This window comes from Calonectris borealis, chromosome Z (assembly GCF_964195595.1).
Source record: "Calonectris borealis chromosome Z, bCalBor7.hap1.2, whole genome shotgun sequence".
NCBI lineage: Eukaryota > Metazoa > Chordata > Aves > Procellariiformes > Procellariidae > Calonectris > Calonectris borealis.
The window spans coordinates 49,839,504-49,861,119 of NC_134352.1; the positions used below are offsets into that span (position 1 = coordinate 49,839,504).

General features: G+C 38.5%; 1 protein-coding gene and 1 non-coding gene across 3 annotated transcripts in view; both read left to right on the plus strand.

The window, feature by feature from the left end:
• Nucleotides 1-11,860, plus strand: part of HAUS6 (HAUS augmin like complex subunit 6) — a 20,063-nt gene extending 8,203 nt beyond the window's left edge. Inside the window, exons 8-17 of one of the 2 annotated variants that reach the window (XM_075137180.1) lie at nucleotides 102-284; nucleotides 934-1,118; nucleotides 1,729-1,858; nucleotides 2,445-2,541; nucleotides 4,376-4,466; nucleotides 5,903-5,966; nucleotides 6,639-6,824; nucleotides 7,687-7,849; nucleotides 8,229-9,245; nucleotides 10,134-11,860. In XM_075137180.1, coding sequence (XP_074993281.1) covers nucleotides 102-284; nucleotides 934-1,118; nucleotides 1,729-1,858; nucleotides 2,445-2,541; nucleotides 4,376-4,466; nucleotides 5,903-5,966; nucleotides 6,639-6,824; nucleotides 7,687-7,849; nucleotides 8,229-9,245; nucleotides 10,134-10,147 — 2,130 coding nt within the window. In that variant the 3' untranslated portion in view covers nucleotides 10,148-11,860. The remainder of the gene's footprint in view (nucleotides 1-101; nucleotides 285-933; nucleotides 1,119-1,728; nucleotides 1,859-2,444; nucleotides 2,542-4,375; nucleotides 4,467-5,902; nucleotides 5,967-6,638; nucleotides 6,825-7,686; nucleotides 7,850-8,228; nucleotides 9,246-10,133) is intronic. The other variant, XM_075137181.1, reaches the window with a different exon arrangement.
• Nucleotides 5,656-5,785, plus strand: LOC142076105 (small Cajal body-specific RNA 8). The gene has a single exon (XR_012671110.1).
• Nucleotides 11,861-21,616: the final 9,756 nt, after the last annotated feature.

Below are 21,616 nucleotides of genomic sequence, written 5' to 3' on the forward strand. Positions count from 1 at the left end.
TTACGCTAGCCCCTTCATCTGCCTTTATGCTCTTTCGATACTCTATCATTATAGGTGGCAAACATTTTAACGTAGCATTTTTGTCCTTTTTGCCTATTAAGGTCCGCAGTATGTGGACACTTATAATGGAAATGCTTACATCTCTGAAAAAGGAAAAGGAAGTTGTGGATTCTGTACTTCATGAACTTGAAGATTGTGTTGGTCAGTGCGTTTTAGATGGAACTAATGTTGTTTTCAGTGTTCCATCGCTGTTGGCTCACAGAGTTGAAAGTGGCATACACCAGGTAAGTAATTTTTGTCCTTCTTGCTGAACTGTATTTTTTTTAGTCGCCAGGGTGTAATTAGATACCTTTAAAAAAAAAACCAAACTACTTCACAGATTATAAGAGACGATTCCTCAAAGATGGAGAAAATATGTCTAATTTGTTTGTAAAAGTTTGTTATGATTATGCTACTGTTTCGTATTGGTTATGTTTCAACCATTAACTTTTTAAGGTCAATAACTGCATTGGTAAGTCTGCCTGATTAGTACTTGGGTTTTTTTGTTGTTTAGACATTAAAACTAAGTTGACCAGTTTAACTATTGCTTTTATTGCAGTATTGTTTAACTAATGGGCTTTTGTTTCCAGTATGTAGTATACAGTGCTGTTTAGGCCTGCCACATCTTTTGGGGTAGTGGTTAAGCAGAATACCTCATTAGCTGAAGTTTTCTTAGTTTGTGTTGCTTTATTGACTGCTTTCAAGCAGCTGATTCTAGAAAGGAAACCTGAGGCTTAAATCCAGAGTGCGTTTTTTGAAAAATGAAACAATTGGGAACTCTATCAAAATACAAAGTGGAACTTTGTATCCCTGCTCTGACTACAGAAGACGTAACTTTTTGATACTAATGCTGTTCACTAATTTGTTTTTTTTTCTTGCTTGCTATACTTCAAGGTTTGTACAGGAAATGTATATGAAGCTGAAAAACTGAATTTCTTAACGGTTATTCAGTTATTAAATGAAGCCCTGAGGACATTGAGAGATGAACGTTGTCAATGTGAATTAAAACAACAATTTCATGTCTTTGAGGATAAGATTACGCACCGTGATAAAGTACTACTGGATTTGAAAGCAAAGAGGTAATGGTCTGGAAATTTTCTCTGGTTCCTTATTCTTTAGTCTAAGGATCATGTTTTCCTACCTTGGAGTCTTTTCTAAAATAATATCACTTATAATGAGAACACGTTGGTTCAATCTTTTTCCTTTTCCTTTGCCTCTGGGAAATTCACATTTGTCTTGATTATCTATATAACTTTTAACCAAGATTCTTCTCTGGGTAACTTCAGCTTTTGCCCTTGCTTCATTAATATTTTAGGCTTTGTTCTGGGGACCTTGTTTATTAGCTGATCTGATTTTAATTTTTTTTTCTTTTATGTTAATCAGTTCTGGGATTTTAAAACTTTATCTGAAACTGGCTTAGGGAAAGTTTAAGTGCATATCTCATTGTGTGTATGTATTTTAGTATAGTTCTTCAAATTCTATTGTAAGAATCATGAAGACTACCTAGCAGCTGCTTTTTAGGTTGTGAATTTCAGTTAGTTCGTAGTGCATACACAAATGCATGAATAAGTTGATATATATTAAAGATTGTGCAGGATAAGGGGAACACATAATACTCTCCATCTTTAATTAGAATTGTTATCTCCACCAACAGATGTGTTATGTTCATTTTCCATGCTCATATTACAGGCTAAAAACAGAGCGACAGCATTGTGTGTCAACGAGTGCGTCTATATCCAGAAAACAGGAAGACTGGAAAGCGAAGTGGAAAAGCTTTCTTAGACTGTGTCCTTTTAATTTGATCTTAGATCAGCATCCAGTAAGTAGTGTTCAATTTATCTGATGCTGGGGAAGAGAAAGGGTGAAGGTGAGAGAGGATGTACATCTAAGCTGGTATGTTGTATTGCAACACTTCAGCTTTATATGTAAGGTTAGGGAATCAGATAGCACAGTATAGCAGAAATTGCTTTATGAAGTAGTCTTTCTTAAAGAAGATACATTTGACTTAATTACAGCTGGTGTTGTCTTTTGAGATGGGGATGGAACCATTCTTGTCAAGACAGTAGATCAACGTAAGAGCGAACGGATTGGTTTTGGTTGTGTCCATGTCCATCCCCCAGTGGAAACTGAATTGGGCTTTCTTGTGCTATCAGTCTGAACATCTGAGTTCTGTTTTTCCCTTTCAAAGTGATCTGCTTGATGAATGAAAAATAATTTCCATTCTGACACATTGATACAGGGATCTGAGTTATACTCTTGCTTAGCTACCCAACAGAGAGAGGAAAAGTTTCATGTTGAGTCTGACAGCTGGTTTGCAGAAAAGGTGTTGTAAATAACTGTCTGTTAATTGCTGTTGGTATGCATTTTTTTTTTCAGCTTGTGTAACTTTTTTTTTCTTTTGAAAGGAACTTGATTTAAGAGCTTCGCCCCCCCATTCTTTTAATTTTGCAGAAGATGATGATGAGGATAGCATCTTTTGTCAACATCTAGTATCAGTTTCAGGTGGGTGAACAGGAGAAGCTGCTTTTCCTTCTCCTCCCCTGCCACAACTGTTAAAAGTTACTTGGAGTCGAAAAGACTCCCTTCTTGCGTTCTTATCTTTGATAGTCTTTGATAATCTGGTTGTGAATGACTGCCTGCCACAATTGCCTAGCGTTTTTCAACCTTGTCATATCTCAAAGGTTCTTTGAAGCTTTTGATCTGGCAAAAAACCAGTGCTGGAGCTGTTTGGTATTTTGTTCTTGCACAAAGGATGTTGAGAGAGATTTCCATGTACAAAGGTGCATTCATGGGTTCTAGAGAACACATTCACTCTAACAGTAAAAGTTGCTTCAGGTTGGAGGAGTAATAAGAAAGAGATAAAGAAGATAAAACTTTTCCCATTGGCCAGCTGGGAAAATAAATTGAAGGTGTCCTCCCAGGTAAGCATCTTTCCCTGGTGCATTCTGAAATACTTATTTTACAGTAACTGTGACATTTGATCAGGACCTTACTTGATCTCTGTGTTGGTTGCTTTCAGTCATTAGGTTACAGGGCTGATCAGAGCTCACTTTGATCAGATGTGGATGTTGCACGTGCTAGTCGGCTGATGAGCTTGATTGTATTTTACTGGATAGTGCTTATTGACCAAGTGTTGACTGTCCCTATTATAGAGTTATAAATTAGAAGCTACAAAGCAAGGGTGGAAAAAGAGGGTGAAGACAGCTTGAATCATGTAATTTGCAGTCCTTTTAGGAAAAATGACATAGCCGATGTGTGTTGGAATTTAAAGTTGCAAAGCAGTTGGGAGAACATCCTTTTGGTTACAAAGGTGATAGCACTGTTCCAGCAGTCTGAGGGTATGTAGGTATAAGGCTAGAAGCTGCAAAGGCTACAGAATTGCAAATGGAAGGTCACTTGCCTTAAAAATTTCAAAGATTTAAGCACTGTGCAATAATGCTGTGAGCTTCTGGCAATATCAGAAAGCTTGAGACAAACTGGTGTCTGTGGCATGCTCTCTACTCTGTGGTTAAGATGCTTGATCTGAGAATCCAGCCACTAAGAAAACTAACTTTCTGCCTGTTAACATGGTAGGCTTTAATAAAAATGTTAACCTCACCTAACTTCTTCAATTGAGCTTGGATTTTGGAAGTGTTGTTGAGGTGAATACAAAAGGAAATGCCATTTATGTTTGCAGGAGCTGAAATTTAGGGTTAGTAGGGAACTATTGAGGTTAAACTTTGGCTGTTTATCCAAATAATGTGCCAAAATAGATATTTATTGTTCTAGAGAGTCCTGTCCTGAGATGAGGTACGTGTACCTCTGATAATGTGCAAAACATTTCCTTATAGTGTGCTTTGCCTTGCTTGGACTGAGGCAGTGTTGATCAGAGGGATGACTATGTCCACAGAGGTACTTACTGATAAATGCAGGTGAAGATAGTGGGGAAAACATGGGTGGAATTTTGCTTTGTGGAATTGATGTGTCACACGACGTGTATGTGGAGAGGAGGGGATAATGATGGCATGTGGCTGGGATTGTAGCTTGGAGGAAGGTGGAATGTATGATTGATATGTGAAGGGCAGCAGATAGAATCATGCCTCTCAAACATGCCTTCAGGAACAACACAAAGAGGTGCTGGCTGCTAGTGGCATCTGTGGCTGCAAGATGCCTGGTACCTGAGCAAAAGGATTGATTTCACTGTCCTGCTTATGTATTAATTTATTTTTCTTGAAGTGTTCATAAAGTCCATCCTGTGAATAGTCTACAGGAGTGGTCTGAGTCACTTGTGTCATCTGGGAAGCCTGAGCAAAAAAAAAATAGAAGCAATAATAAAACTCTTCACTTTCTTTTCTAGAAGTTTGTGACTCTGTTCATGAAGTACATTATGAGAAAGATGGTGGGGCATCGGAAACTATGATGGATAAGTCAACACCACCACCAAGATGGTATAATGTTAATGAGAAATTGATAAAAAAGCAGTGGAAAAAATATAAGTTTACTTGTTGGAGTTGCCTCTCTTGATCCTTAGTGGAATATTTCAGTAGCCCACTCCTTATAGATGTCACATCCACCTGATTTAGCAAGGTAGTCGTAAAGTAACTGCTGCTTTCTCCAGCTGGTGACTAATTGATCAACTGGTTGCTGCTGAATAGGATGTGCAGCAGCTAAGTTGCAAGGTTTTTATATCGGTTTTTAACTACATTCTTTCAAGTTTTAAGAGGCGGGTGGAGAAAACAGAATTCTGTTTCTTAGGCTGCATTGAGGTAGGCATGTATGTTCGGTATAGCCTGAGAATAAAAGAACAGACATTCACAGGAGCCCTTCTTTTGTGTTTAAAAAAAACCAACTGAAACCGAACCAAACAAAAAACCCTGACTCCCAAGCAGAATTACTGTGCTAAACCTTCTCAACAAGGCTTTTCTCATGAATTTTCTAAAATCACTTTGTTCTGTAGTGTCTCTTACTACAGTTCCAGCAAAGGATAGAACACAAAACAATGGTATTCTAAAAAGTGTTGGCCTGTTTGCCATTTACTTAGTCCAGGAAGATTTCATGACCTTTTGAATAACACTATATTTCATAATATGACTCCTGCATATACTTGAAAGTTGCCTACTAGGAGAGTTAGTTGAAAGGCAGTTAGCCAGGGAAGGCTGTCCTATACTTAGACATCAGTAGATGTAGTTGCATATCATCTCAAAGGTTGTGCAAGTAGTTAACAGTTGAAGCCTGGATTTCTCTCAGTGACTTCATACAGCATGGATTTTTGTCTGCTTCTGATTCTAAATACAGATAATAGCAAATATTAATGTTTTAAGGTGCATTCTTCCTAACAAGTGAGGGCTGTACCTTATGTTTTAGAGACCTATGCAATTAGCATTACGCTCATCAGAAGTGATAAGACTCAAGTTTTTGGTAGCCAGGTGATTGTGAAATATCAGTAAGTTCATATAAGAACAGATCTGTGGATGCCAGAGGAAGAATATCAAGGGAAAAAGAACATTACCAAGTCTGCAGAAGACTTTCCAGTTATCTTTGATTGCAGAATACAGAAGACTTGTGTACAAAATGTATCACAAAATCCCTTCTTTTTCTGTTTGTAATCAAGGGAGAAGTTTTGTAATTTATTAATTTTGGGAGGCTGATACACAGCTAGGGCTAAATCTGCTCTAATTGTCACATGTTCTCCCTATAGTAAAATTGCCTTCTGATGACCGGGACGAATTGAGGGAAATCGTAACGGACAGATACGGGGCACACAATACGTAATGGCCTTCTACTAAGACTTGCATGCCACTTGTTAAATTTGTCTCTAAAATATCTTTTTTTTCTTCTTTTTTTTTTTTTCCCACCTTCCTCCCCTCCCCCACCCCCCCTCAAGGATCTCTTCAGTGCCTTTGGAGTTGTCAAAAGCATCTGAAAACAGAGATGTGTTAATTGAAAAGGTTATTCTTCAGTAATTTCCTACCTGTCAAAGAAGTTAAACTTACGATATTTGCTTTTTACATTGATTGAAGTCTAGAGGTAGTATTTGGCGGGGAGGGTTGTGGTTTTTTGGTTTTGTTTTTTTTTTTAAGTAGTATTTTTACACATCTGAATCAGTCCTGTAAAACTGTAAAAGCTAACTGCCAGGGACTTCATTAAGCTTTAGGAAAGGACAGTAGGAAGTAGGTGCACTTGCACCTGACTTCCAGTACAACATACAGTGTGTCACTGATACCCTGCTTGCTGAAACAGTTGTCTTGGTGTGAGCAGTGGTTAGACTTTGATGTTTCTTTAAGTTGTGTGTGAACTTAAGGGTTATAACATGGCCTAAAAGCAAGTTGGATGTGCAGTTGTTCATTGCACAATTGTTCACTGTAGTGTGTTCAAGGTACGGATGTTCTATGTTTTATGGATGTTCTATGTTCTATGCAACACCCTATCCTAGCCACTTAAGTCCGACTTTAAATACGATTGTAAAAATATTTTGCGTTTAGTTAGAATTTAAGACTGAAATATTTTTATTGACTAAGCACTAAGGCCATTGCTGTTCAGAATTTGTACAGTAGTTTCTTCATGCTAATTTTCTGACACCTGAGTTTAAAACTTCTAATAATTCCTATATATTCCTCTAGGACTTGCATATTGAAACTTGCAAGGGGGAAAAAAAGCCTGTGCCTCCAAAGATCTTAAAAAATGGAAAGGATGAGTCCACCATTTCAAAAATGTGGGAGGATGCAGGTGATGATGTTATGCAGAGAGAGTCTCCTGTCAAAAAAGAAGACTCTCTTAAGAAAGCCAGAGATGAACTGGCAGAAGAGGTTAGGAAAAGTTATTTTTAGATTTTTTGTTTGTTTGTATTTAAATAAATGGTCATTAAGTTCAGAGAACAAATTACTAATTATATCATAAAATGCCTCTTGTAATCCACGTACGTCAAAAGTTACTTTTTTCTGCTAGATAGTAATCAGTGTCACTAAGTTTTAGGGGTGACTGCCCAATTGAATACACCCTGAAAGCATGGAGCTTGTGCAGTTATCATACTTACAAATCATGGTGAAGTGAATAGCACTTTCAGGAGAATCATGGTATGATTTTTATCACCTCATACTGTATGAACTACTGCATATATTAAGAATTCAACAGTCCTTTTTGTTTCTGAAGTTATGCAGGTTAAATATTTAATAGGGGCTTGGGAATTTTAAGTAGGAATTTAAGTATTTCCTCTGTTAGGAATTTTATTTAAGATTCCTTCACAAGAGTTACTGTAAAATGTGCCACAGCTTGATTTGGAAAGTAAGTTGCATCTTTCAATGAAATGGTACAGTTATTTTTCATCTGCTAAAATGTTTTACTTATGTAAATATAGCTTTAGTCTTCATCCTTATGCGGTTCTTGACTAGTGTCTTAAATATATTTTATCTGAGCACATTTTCTTATTTTAAAGATGGATTCATAGATAATGAGGGAACTTAGAATGGAATTCTGATTTCGGTCTCCTATCTTCATTTTGTGTTTTCTAGGACACTTACTACTTAGGCTCACTGTGGTCATTGTGAGCCTAAGTAGTAAGTGACAGAAGAAGAGTCAGGAAATTCTGAACTCTTCAGATCATTTGGAGAATGGGATTTATTTTGAGCCATAACTGACAGAAGTAAAGAGGTTATAATTTTGCTTTCTCAGGATTTGCCCTTCTTTAACATCCTGCAGGTTGCAAAAACAGTGGTATCTGAGTCACCTCAGAGTGGTGAAGGAAAAGGAATGGCATTAGAAGATCTCATTACCTCACTGGCTTTTAACCCGTTTTTAACAAGGAAACAAATTCCCCGAACTCCAGAAAATCTGCGTAAGTCTAAAACTCTGTTTTTTATAATACTCATTGATTAGAAATGTGATTAGTTCATTGACATTGTATACCTCACACAAGAAGAAAAAGGTAATTATTTCAGTGAAGCTGCAAGTTACCCTAATGGCTCACTCTGTAACACAACATAGTAGGCCTAATAAGGTGTAGGCCTTGTAAGATGTGAATACTGTGAATTTGACATAGATATTTTTCCTGTGTAGAATCCCTTTTGTGTTGAGGAAGAAAACTAAGCATAAACAATATAAAGCAGCTATACATCTTCCTTCTTGGATTGCTTATGTTACTGAAGAGACAGAAGAAAAACAGATTGATTGAGAATATGAAAGTACTAAATTTTACCTTGATTTGTTCCATTTAGTTACGGAAATTAGAAGCTCATGGAGAAAAGCTATTGAGATTGAGGGTTCATCAGACATAGAGGTGGCCCCAGCTGAAATAATGATAGAAGAAGCCCCAATGGATGCTGGACCTATAGTGCAGAAGGCAGCAGACTCTAGATTTGTGTGCTGTACCGCTGCATCTCCTGTACCTGACTTTGATCCTCCCTTGTCAGAAGGGGAGTCCCAATTAAGTTCTACAGAATTTAGACCTCAAGAGCAGGTGAGGATAAGTCATATCATTGAATCTCCAGTTTTGGAAACATCTGGAACGCGAGAGAGTGAGAGAACTGAAGAACAGGAATTAAAACGTATTGTTTTGAACAAAAGTTCTGTAGAAGGTCCAGAAGAACAGACTTTTCAATATGTAAAGAAGAGCATGAATACTCCAGATACTTGTTCAGAAAACGATAGTAGAACAGATGTTCTACCTTCAGACCACTTTCGGGATTCCTTAACGGATGGGATGCTGCACTGGAATGTATCTTCATTGTTAAGTTCTATCAGTCGTGAAGCTGCCTTTTTGGGGATATTGGATGAGACACTTCCAGAAGAACTTGATAACATAGATCCCAACAAATCTGAAAGCTCAGAGTCTGATTTTGATGTAATAGACAGCACATATGTTACAGGTGGTTCAAAAAATAAGGGGGATATTCAAAAATCAAAGCTAGATGTACAGTCCCTGTTCAACACATCTAAAGCGCTGAAAAAGTCTGCATCTAGAAGTGAAGAGGAGGTGCATCAAACACATAATGAATCTGGAAGTTGTAGATCAAACCTAAGTCTTGCACCAGAAAAAGGAGAAGGAGATGAATTTTGCAGTCCTCTGGAACTCTTCTGTTTGGATGAAGAATTTACCAAGATGACATCACCAATATCTCTTGGCGATGAAAGAAAATATTCCCTGTCATCTTTGCTGGTATCCTGTCAACATCTGGAGGAAATGGCGTCAATGGTACATGAAATCCCATTAGACTTATTACATAAATTGAAGGGTAAGTGTCCATGTACTTTTGCAACAAGATTTTGTCCATTCTGCCACTGGGTATGCTACCATAAACAATCTACTCGGAATAGCTGAACCCTGCTGTGGAAATGTAGGGAGATGGATTATTTGTATGCTTATTCCTTATGGAAGATGAGACATAAAAGCAAAGGAAACATGCTTTCTTTAGTTGTATCAGCATCTTGCAAGTAGGAGGAAGGGTGTTCATCTGACTTTCTGTGGTAATCTGCAGCTATTTAAAAAAAAAAAAGCCTTAAGGTGCATTAGCAATGGAGTAATCTGAAGTTAAATTTTGAGAATTCACAAAGTTAGTTTGAAATAGCGTGTTTACTCTGAATAAATTTGGCTATTTAGAAATGTGTTGTAGGTAACTGGAACTTTTGTGATGTCAGTTAGGTGTTCATAGTCTGCAATACTTTATGAATATACTTTTTATTATGAAATATCCTGCATTCCAGCCTGCCTGTCCCCTCACCCCATTTCCAACGGAAGTGTCAACTTTGTTTAACCAGTAGTGCAGTGTTTAGTTACATGTGAGGTCAATTTTTGAAATGCATTAACAAAAATGAACCAGTATATACACAAGACTTGCACCAAAACAGGTGGTATTTAGTGGAGTATTGGGAATTTAACACAACAAACTAGTCTCAAGGACTGTGAGATTTATACTTTGTGCAAATTGCTTGCTGCAATTTAGCTTTTGCTTAAAGTTGTGGTAGTACTAATAGATGATTTTACCTTACTTGGAACAGTTATCAAAATTAAAAGTACCATTTCATATATGCTTTTTTCAATATACGCCAAACAGTTTTGGAGCAGTATTTCTGTCAATTAATTGAATATTATAGAGTGCTAACTAATACACTTTTTCTTCCAGATAAAGAGAGTTGAATGAGAAGCTGGGCACGAAGGAACCGTCATCAGCATAGAATTTGTAAAGCAGAAGCATAACCATAGTAGCACAATTATGCTACACTTGAGCGTGTAGCATCTTCTCCAAGCGCTGCCTGGATGGAGAAGTTGCACTCCTTTCTATTTTTTGTGGAGGTTGTGTTCCAGTCTGCTTATTTAAGAATGTCAGTTGCCTGCTCTGGTTTTTCCAATTTCGTGTCATCCATAGTAGCATTCTATGTACAGCCCATCATTTATGTACAGAACTATATATTCCTTTTTAAGCATATTTTTAAAAATAGCAGATGTTGAGTAGTTGGTAGCATAATCCTAGAAAATGGAAAAACAAAGTCTCAAATGAGAAATAGTGAAATCGTTGGTGTCTCTATCTTGCCCTTAATTCCCCTCTTCCCCCAAAAAAACCCCACCCACGCACCCAAATTTTAGTTGATGTTCTACATTCATTGGATTCTTCTCTCTTATTGAGACTTCTGGTCAGTATTGCCATCAGTTCTACCTGTTGATAGAGGCTGCTCTCTTTTTATAAACTTCCACTGAAGTGCCAATTTCTTTAGGCATATTACTGAATAAATGTTTTAACATTAAAGTTGCAAAAATTGATGACTTGTGATAGTGTTAATACCACTTTATCTTCAAATAGTTGATACACATTTGTGACATTGTGGTATAAGTAACTGATAATACTGCTTGTGGTGGGGTGGGAATGCAAAAGTTGAGGTTCCAGCAGATAAACTTGTTGTAAAAGTACTGACCCCTAACCTGATATGTTTACAGAATTTTGAAGCATTGTTAAGTAGAGTTGTTTTTCTGTTCTGGTATATCTTTCTCCTCCTTTCTTCCAAAACAGTTCCAAATAGGTTATAAGAAGACTCTCCACTTGCATTTGACATCTTCCTTATAAAGCAAAATTTGACAAGCTTTATGAAAAGAGATTTATGTGGCTGGTTGTGGAAGCTATAATGTAGCTGCTAACATGTTAACAGCTAAGAGGGAAGTGCTTCTTAATAGCCCATTTACATGTTGATCTGATCATGGTCAAACAGCTAGAGAATTGAAAGGTCTGACCTTAGCTATCGGTTCTCTGGAACCAGCCCAGCCGTGTTCCATGCAGACTTGGCTTCTAGAGCTTGGTGCTGGTGACTTCACAAAGGTTCCCCTGGTGACTGTCAAGGTTTTCTTGCCCTGGTCAGAAGAGGCTTGAAAGCAGGACAGCAGAGCTTTGGTTGGGATGCCCCCAGAGGAACCTGGGCATGCTGCCCCAGGGAAGGAGCTGGTCAGCTGGGATGTGTAGTGTAGTCTGTACCAATGTTGTGTGCTCTGCCCCTGCTTCTGGAGGTTCCTAGATCATCTTCTGACATAATTGTCTCCAGAGACTGCTGCTGAAGCCGGGGGGGAGGGGGGGTTGGTTTGTTTGTTGTTTTTTTTCTTTGTTCTGCTATAGAGCATCTGCTGGGAAGGACCTGAACCATAACTCTTTTTATTAGCAAACATGTCTCCTGTATCGCCTGTGTCTTTGCATGTAGTTCCATCCTTGAAGAAGTGCATTTGTCAGCTGTGCTCCTGTGGGTATGTAAAAGGCTGGGGGGAAGGAGCTTGGAGTAGCAGTTACTTGGCTAGCAGGCTGCACTGTTATTCACTGCTATAAGTTGCATATGAAAGATGATAAATAAAGGTATCTTAGAGCATTTTTAACGCTTTAAAACAGGAAGTATTTTTCCCCCATTCTGCCTATTCAACCACATGGTTCTTGTTTTTGTCATAGGAGTAAACAAATGGCAAGGAGGCTTCCCATTTTTCTTATGTAGGTGGATTGCATCTCTTAAGAGGAGAGCTTTCTGCTTTTTGGCCACAAACTTGCTTTTGAATGGGTGTTACTGGCTTTAAGTCTGTGTTTTAATGTAATACAAAGTGATACTTCCTCTGTAAACATGCTAATTCTGGAAAACATACCGGGGTAGAGCTTTACACATGGAAGAGATAACTGAAAATACCAGGATTCATTAGCAGTTTTGTTAGTGTCAGTCTTGTGAATGTATCCAACTTTTCTTGAAAGCAATGATTAGCTTTAGGCCCTTTGGCAAAATGTCCATTCTCCCATATTTGCAGGTTAAGAGTAAAATTATTATCAGGAGAAAAAAATAGAATCATAAAATAGTTTGGATTGGAAGGGACTACTAAAGGTCATCTAGTCCAACCCCCCTGCCATAGGCAGGGACACCTTCCACTAGATCAGGTTGCTCAAAACCCCATCCAACCTGGCCTTGAACACTTCCAGGGATGGGGCATCTACCACCTCTCTGGGCAACCTGTCCCAGTGTTTCACCACCCTCATTGTAAAAAATTTCTTCCTTATATCCAGTCTAAATCTACCCTCTTTTAGTTTAAAACCATTACCCTTTGTCCTGTCGCAACAGGCCCTACTAAAAAGTTTGCCGCCATCTTTCTTATAAGCCTCCTTTAAGTACTGAAAGGCTGCAATAATGTCTTCCCAAAACCTTCTCTTCTCCAGGCTGAATAACCCCAAATCTCTCAGCCTTTCTTCATAGGAGAGGTGTTCCATCCCCCTGATCATTTTCATGGCCCTCCTCTGGACCCGCTCCGACAGGTCCATGTCTTTCCTGTGCTGACGGCTCCAGATCTGGACGCAGGACTCCAGGTGGGATCTCACCAGAGCAGAGTAGAGGGGCAGAATCACCTCCCTCGACCTGCTGGCCACGCTTCTTTTGATGCAGCCCAGGATACGGTTGGCTTTCTGGGCTGCGAGTGCACATTGTTGGCTCATTCCTCATTCTGTATGTATCATTCCTTTTTTTTAATCAGTATTTATATTTGACTTTGCGAAATGTGTTCCAGAGAGAAGTAAGTGTGATTTGATTATTGTGTTAGAGGACTGTGCTATCAAAGACCTAAACATGTAGCACTGAGATCTGGATTGAGAAGGATCCTCTGGTTCTAATCAAGTAATATACTGAAGTATAGGTCTGTCTTTGAGGTCTGCCGTAATCTTTCAGATGCTAGATGAGCTAGTAGGGTAGCTCAATCTACGGATGTGGATAATACCTTGATCATGGCCTGTCTTAAGAAAAATTAAACTGGATTTTGGTTTGCTACTACATTGAAAATTCTAGATTAAGAAGTGACAGTTAAGAATTTTGAGTTTCCTGTGAAGACCTGGCCTCAAATTCCAAGTGATATATATACAAGTGGAAATGATATACCTGTGCGCCTTAGGGATCTTTACTGCTTGCAGGTAAGTGCAACACTATGAGTTTTGTGTTATAAGTAGTAGCTCACCTGTCCACTGGTTTGTGGCAGATACTTAGGAAATTTTGGTTAGGCTTATATTAGAAGGCCATCATAATTATGTTGAACTTCAGGATAAAATCCTCTTGTAGAGGAGTAATTTGCTGATTAGTGAGGGGGAGTTGGGAGAACAGCAGGGTATTATCAGCAGCTACAAATACACCTTTGTATATATTTTTGTGACTTCTTTAAAACTGGGTATTTGCTGAAGAGGAATACAGTATTCATAATGTACAGTGTTAAGTGTCTAAGATACCTATCCTGAAATACTATTCAGAAGAACTTGATGACCATTAAGCTTGGAAAATTAATTTTCTCATTAACTTCCTAATCAGAAGATTCTTCCATTTAACTTCCTAAGAATAAGGAATTTGGGCTCCTGAAGTTAGGTGTGCTGGATTATCATTAGCTGAGGTACACAGTGCAAATGCCTCACTTTCCTCTCCAGAGAAGAATACACCATAATTTAGTGCAGCACTGCAGAGCAGTTAGTATTTTGCAGTTTAGTTTTGCCCATCCTTACCAGCTGAGTTCCAAAAGAACAGGTTTATGATCTTCTATATTCCTTGGTGTCTCTTTTACTTCGGAAGATTATACTAACATTCTCTTCTTACCAAAGCATATATGCATTGCTCATAAAGGTATGATGAAGTCTCTGGAGTATCTTCCCTCCAAGTATAATATCAAGCAGTACAATGTTTGGTAGTAGCATACCAAATAACATGTAGCTATTACAAAACATAGATTGCTATAACTTTTGCAGAGTAACAGATAACTGTTTGCAGTCTGTCCTGTATATGTTCTGTCTGTACTGAACATACATCAGTCTGTTTTTATTGAAAAGTAAAGCTAAAAAACCCATATAATTGATTGTCACTAGTTCTCTGAGCATTGAAAAATGCAAATACAGTTCTGTCAGTGGACTTGTGCAAGTAATGGGAGAAACGGTCTCAATTATGAGACTTAATGAACAGCAAGTCCCCTCTGTAATTGCTGCTTTTAGGATAGTTCATTGTGGCCAGTGGTAGCACTAGCTGAGAGATAAAATTTCTACTTTGTGCTAGAAATGGCAGTGAATAGAATACATATGTTAATTCTGCATAAAGGCAGAAAGATAAGGTTTTAATGAGTCATTTATGCATTCCGTACTGTCTATGATGGTGTGGATTGAGAAAATACTTCTTTTTTAATCAGCTGGGAGAGGCAGAAAAAGTAGAGGCTGTGAAATACATATTTTTAAAAACTAAGATGACCTGTTCCGTCACAGCTTTGAGATATTAGAGAAAGACTTTTGATTTAACTATTCTAGCTAATACACTACATGCAGCAGTGACCAGGCCACTAGGGTATGGATCTCATGTCAGAGCTATGAATTTTATAATGATTTCAGGTGCTCAGTTCTTCTCAGTATGGATGTTTGCCACACAACTGCTGAATGATAAGTAACATTTATAGATATGTCCGTATATATGCATGTGTGGAGAGATACAGAAATACATGTATCATTCCTTATGGACAAGGAATTCACACCAAGTTTCTTTCATTCATGGATGGTGTATGTATGAGATGGTGGATGGAGACATGAGGGTAAGAATTCCAGTGTATTAGGGCAGCAACGCAAACTGGCTTTTTGTAACAGCAGCTGTACAGTGAGAACCTGTTTTTGAGAAAACCAGTGAGTTCATAACCATGTTTTCCTATTTCCCTTTGCACAGTTTGTGTGGATCTACTGACTAAAATCTCTTAAATTAAGAATGTCTGAGGGCAAGAGCAACTGCAGGCAAGGATTACTTCTTTTCTTGCTTCTGCATCTTGTGCAAGACCCATTTATGCACAAGGAAGTAACATTGAACCTTTAGTAATTCCATAAGCACACAGCTGAGGTTCTTGTAATGCCTTGCACATTTGATTGCACAAAGATCACTCAAGGGATGAGCAGTCTTCCACAGTGTCATGGGGACAATTGAATAGAAGGAAGCAGATTTTTTTGGTGTATTTGAGATATATGTTGAAGTGATCATATGCTTTTGCTTAATTATTTTGCATGTAGAAGAGTGTATATTCATCTTCAGTATAACTAGAGAGGTTTCTGGGAGCTGGACTGGTAAATGATCTAAAATACTTGGTAGCTACTCAATAAACTTTTTTTTCAGTGGAGATTGGGAGAAGATGGGATAAGTAGAGACTTAAAAGAATACAAGTGCTCCAGTGTGAGGAGCTAAAGGGGACCATGGGGTCCTTTAGCAAGCCTGAATTACATTCATGGCTTAATAGTTCTGGTTCAGTCTTCTGTGTTGCATCATTTGGAAAAAATTTGGCAGAAATTACTCTATTGGTAGCTATGGCAGAATGTTGCATGAGAGCTCTGTCTTAGCATCTGCAATGCTTAACAACTTCAGCTGGGCTAACTTGTTAAGTGTGGCACCATTTGGAGGTAGCTCTTCCATATGAGAATACTTTTCAGACCATCCTACCTGGTGATGTCTACCTACACTCCAGTCTATGTGAAGCTGTTCAGCAGTGTCTGATGCATTCCACGTGGGCTTACAGCTGGGGAACTCTGTGTTTAATTGGCATAAAGCACAACTGCAGAGAGTTTGAGTATCTTTCTGTTCCTGTTCTCGGCATTTTAACACTTCTAAATCATATATCACATCTAATGGTGTGTCTCTGTGGCACCAACAGTGGTTTCTGTTTCTATGTTTACAGGTAGGCAGAGTCATCCCAAGAGGTGGATCTAATCCATAGTTACTTATGTACTTTCTGGCAGCTTGACTATCTTTTCCAGCTGCATGCATTTTAGTAGTTTGCATGTAGGAATACCAATCAGGGAAAGCTGCAAGAAGCTCTTTCATGGTAAACATGAAGTACTGCAGGGGCACAACCATTTCACTTGCATTTGTGTCTGGACATCTTTAGTTGCTTAAAGAGTTTATTTACACAGTTTTGTTTTGTGTTTTTTTTTTTTTAGTTATAGAGCAATGACAAATACAAGTAGAAACAGTCCTTGTCTCAAGAGGCTTTCAGACAAAAGACAAAAATCTAGCCAAGAAGCCTAATTAGAGATGTGGAAGATGGGTGTTTTTAATCAAAATAGGACTGGTGGTATGTATGCTGTAACTGCTGTAGAAAATATGCGTATGAAGAGAAATGGAGAATAGGACACAACTGGTACCTGTTGCAAGTCAAGGAGGTGGCAGTAAGGTAGCCTGTGGGAAAGAAAAGAAGTGATAAGATGTGTGCTGCTAATGTGGTTGATCTGAATATAAGGGAAAACCGTATGTGTATGCAGGAACTGTGCTGCACAGATCATCAAAGGCCGTGAAATAACTTGTGTGAGAAATGTCTGATTCTCTTGTCCTTGGAACAGGTTTACTGTAGCTATTCTACTTCCCTCTTGTGCAGTGCTCATATTGCATTCCGTGCTGTCCTTCAGGGTGTAAGTTGTGTTTGGGTCTCAGGCAGTTCATGGCAATGGAAAGATCAAATGACCAAGATTCTTGACAATAATTTTTATCAAAGGTGCTTGAGCTGAATTTTGCAGTACATAACATCTCAGAGAAAGGTTCAGTCAGTATGAGGGTGGTGAGGCACTGGACCAGGTTGCCCAGAGAAGTTGTGGATGCCCCATCCCTGGAAGTGTCCAAGGCCAGGTTGGACGGGGCTTTGAGCAACCTGGTCTAATGGAAGGTGTCACTGCCCATGACAGGGGGGTTGGAACTAGATGATCTTTGAAGGTCCCTTCCAGCCTAAACCATTTGATGATTCACCAGTGTTGTCTGTATTCCTAACACACAAGATTCTGATACCCAGTATTCCTATCTTTGAATTTTTGGCATTCTTTTATTTCATGTAATTGGGGCTGAAATTTTTGTCAGTGGCTGTTTACCATTTTGGAAGATCAGATGTTTTATTAGTATTTATAGGAAACAGTTGGCAGCATAGGCTTGGGCACTGCTTAAAAACATCATCCATCATGTAACAAGGGAATTTTGTTAGTCGGCGAGGGTAGTGTAAAAAAAAAAAAAAAGTCTGAACAGACAGAATATCAGTATCTGATTATGTAATTTTGCATAGTTAGACATCTGTGGTGAAAATACCAGTCCTTTTAACAAGCCATTTGTAACAAACTCTTTTCAACACTAAATGCCGGATGCAGCTATATTGCACATATTTTTTCACCTAACACTTTGTAATGCCAATTCTAGACACTTGGGTGCATCTTTTCACTGATGGAGGTGGTGATGTCATGTTGCTGAGTGATGTCATCTCGCAGTAGAAGGGGAGCTTTGCATTTTACTCTTAGCAATTTTTGTTTGGAAAGTGAATGGACCACTGGAGTGTGACTTTCCAATTTATTTTTTTTTTTAAATAAAGTGGTTTTGTTTTGTAGGTTGTTCTGTTCATCTCCATCTTGATATCCTGAAGTCCCTTCTGAAGGTGTTTGCAAAGGGTTTTTGTTATTGCCTGTTGTAGTTCTTGTGAGGATTTCTTGGGGGTAAAGTCAAATAAAACACTTAGGTGCTGAGTGGCTGCAGTGACAACTAGTTTCAGTGGTAGTTACTAAAATTATTTTGCCTCAGAACTGGTTTAAGAACTTGAGAGAGTGTCTGTCAGAATGGACCCATCTTCAAAACACAGCTTCTGTAAATGAAGTGCCTCACTATGGAAAGGACTGAAACTTCAGTAACTTTGAGAGCGGAAATATGATAGCCTGGAAATGTCAAACTGTGGAAGTCTCCTGAGATGGGAAGTCCTACACAAGCACTTGCAGGATCACTTTTCTTTTCAGCAGTTTGTGATATCATTTTCACAGTGTAGAGTGTTTAGTTTGACGCAAACATTGTAAAACTCAGGAAAAACTGAGCAAGAACTGAGTGAAATCCTTTCCATAGAGCTCTGTTTCTTTTATTAGTTTTAATGAAATTCTGGCTTTAAGTTTAAACCAACTTCTAAAACAATAAGTGGGATTTCTTTTAGCAGATACTAAAGATGCATAAGACTTCATCATTTTTGCTGTATTGGAAATAGTTTGTTAACAAACTGGCAAATGCATGTCTAGAAAGAACTTTAGTAAAGGCCAGAGTTGGATTCAATTCAAGTAGAACAGTTCTTGTAACTCTAACAGAAAATTTTCTTTATTCCTACAGAAGAACAAAATTGATTCTAAATACGTAAATGTCTATCCTGGAGACTCGAAATTGTTTGATTTCAGTTCTGTCAGTCCTCCTGACAGTGACTGGCAATTTCCTACCTATTACTTTCACACGTTACTACCTATTACAATTACCTGTTACCAGTTCAGTCCATTGTTACTATGCATGAGAAAAGTGCAATAGAACTAAACCCCTATTATAGACATTACAGTCTCTTAGCATTGCAAGAAGGGAGGTCCTTTGTTTTTTCAAGACAATTTTTTTAACCCTTCTTTTTCTGTTCCCCTCTCTTTCTATGCAGTATTCACAGAAAATGTGGATTTTTTATAAAATACTTTCAGTTGGGAAAAGGTAGCGTTCGGACTGATCTCATCTCCAAAATGCAGGAAGAGATGTTGGCATCAGGTCATTAGATGGCATTACTGCATTAACTCTTTACTGGTGTAAATTGATGTACCTCCACTGGCTATGTGCTGTTGACTCCAATATTCAGTTTATATAATGTTTAAATGATTGTAGGGAGTGAGTGGGGAATCAAAAACAAGGTTTAGAAATATTTTCTAGATTCCTGTGATATTCTTGAACACAGCAAATGTTTAAAGTATGCTTCACATTAAGTAGTCAAAGGAGAGACTTCAAAGGCAGGGGAAAAAAAAAAAATCTCTTCATGTACTTAACTCTCACTGGGCCCATGCAGAATGGGTCTCAGCCTTTTATGAAACATCTTCCCTCAGCTTAAAGACTGTAAAGTGAGTGATTGATTCTTCATGGTGTTGGGAAAGATACAGTCTTATTCTTCTGGTCTTGGCTTGAAGAATGAAAAAATCAGGCAGAGATAGGCCAGTAAAGGGTAGCTACAAATTCCATTTAAACCAATGGGAGATGCAGACACTAAGCACTACTTAAAAACAGACCTGGCATGCTAGTCCTTGTGTTCAGTACAGCACACAATTTATTTCAAAAAGGCATAAAACCAGCAAAAGCGTGTATAACTTCCCAGTCCTGCTTAACTTGTGTTTGTGTATCAATACTATGAAAAAGTAGTGTAAAAGGAATGAATATGTAGAACAAAAAGGTCCTCTGTGGAGGATGGGGCATGGATACTGTCTATATTTTTGTCAGGTGGTGGTGTGGCAAGGGTTGTTTTGGATGATTGTCACAACCTTTCAGTGATAAAGTGAATGGCCTGAAAATGACATGGGCCAACTCTCTCACTGCTTGTGGGTGCTCCCTGGACCGGAGTATGCTGTTTGCTTGTTTCCTAACTCGCTCCTCTTCCACCAAGGGTAAGTATTCCTTGTCCTAGACTTTCCCACTGATCTCGGGGACCTGGGATTGCTGACAGCTGGTCATACCGGTAAAGACCAAGGCTGAGACTGAGATTCAGAGGTCATGCCCTCGCCATTCAATGTAATTAGGTGCTTAGGGAGCATGAACAGCTGGTTCTTGCAAATCAAAGCTGTTGATCTTGAAGAAAGATGCAAACCATTGGTGTGAGCCAAGAATAATTTCCTGGGGCTTGACCAGCTGTGCTGGCTTTCTTTTCAGGCAGATTTTCTGCAGTAGGAGGAACAATCTCTGTGGTAATGCTTTTCAGGAGAGTAAGCTTTATTCAACGTTTGTCTCTAAGGCCTCTCCGTGCTGCTTAGCAGGTTTAGACTTGGAAGTCAGTATTAATAATACCAGTTAAAATTTCTTGCAACCATTGTTTCTCAGATAGTGAGGAGTGCTAATGGTTAGAAAATCCTGACTTTATCAAGGACTTGCAGTTTAATGCTTTGACAGTATTTTCTTCACTTATTGCATAGGTAGGAGTGCAAAATTAATCTTTTTTTACATGTTATTTCAAAATTTCTATTTACCAAATTGTAATACAAGTGGATTGCGAAGAGAGTTTTTGTGATGTCAGAAGTTCTGATATAACTTCTTTCAGAGGCATCAACATGGCATTGTAAGAGCATAAAATGCCGGAACATGAAATAAAACATTAAAACTATTAAAAAGGGAAAAATTGAAGACAGATTACAGGAAAACACACCTGTTTGTAAAATCAAACAAAAATAGTTTCATTAAGTTGCCTAAAAATCAACCTATTGTCATGGAATATTTCCATCAGTACCTTCTGATGGAAAACAGCTGTCAGAAATGACTGTCTCTTTCTATTAAAACTTGGATTGGTGTTATGATGGCACAGAGGGTTGCTCTTGGCAGAGGTTTGAAGATAAGTATGGGTATAGACGTTGGGTTTCTGAAGTCAGCTGGGAATTTGGGACCTTCAGTCCATTTTCAGTTTCCTTCCTACAGTCTGCTTTTCAGGCTATGGTGAAGCTTATGTTTGAGTGCACCAGGAGGTCTGTATTTCCTGTTCCTTAAGGAAAGGAATGACTGTACTGCATATGAGTACTGTGTTATTTTTTTCAGCCGTGTAAGGCATTCTGCAAATTGTGCATCTGACTTTTTCTTGCTTGGTCTGTCAGACTAATTTGCAGACCTGCATGTCATACCCCTAGCGATGTTTGACACTCAGTTGAACTATGGCAGCACTGCCTTCTGAGTAATCTTACTGTGAGCATGTTCATCTAAATGTTTGAAATAGTGTCTCTCTCAATGATAATTTTTTATGTGAGTCAACCTCAATTCATCAAGAGCTAGTTATGGTTGGCTTAAATGGGCTAAAGGATTGGAAATTGCCATCATCTTTCTGCTGGATATTCTACGCATCAAAACTAATACCACAGTGCAGTTAAGATAATTTTCTCATCTGTATTCCTTATGCTCGCCATTAATTTGGATATGTTGTGGTGAAGAATTTGCTGCTCTTCATTGCAAATATGGGAAGAAGTGACTTGGGCATGTGAATCCTGTATTTCCCCTTGGAATTATCATGTGCTGGTTTCTCATATCCCAGGACGTGTCACTCTGTGAGGAACATTTCCCAGCTGCACAAGCTTAGTGCAAAGAACAGGCAAGAGTCAAGACTAAGTGGTAG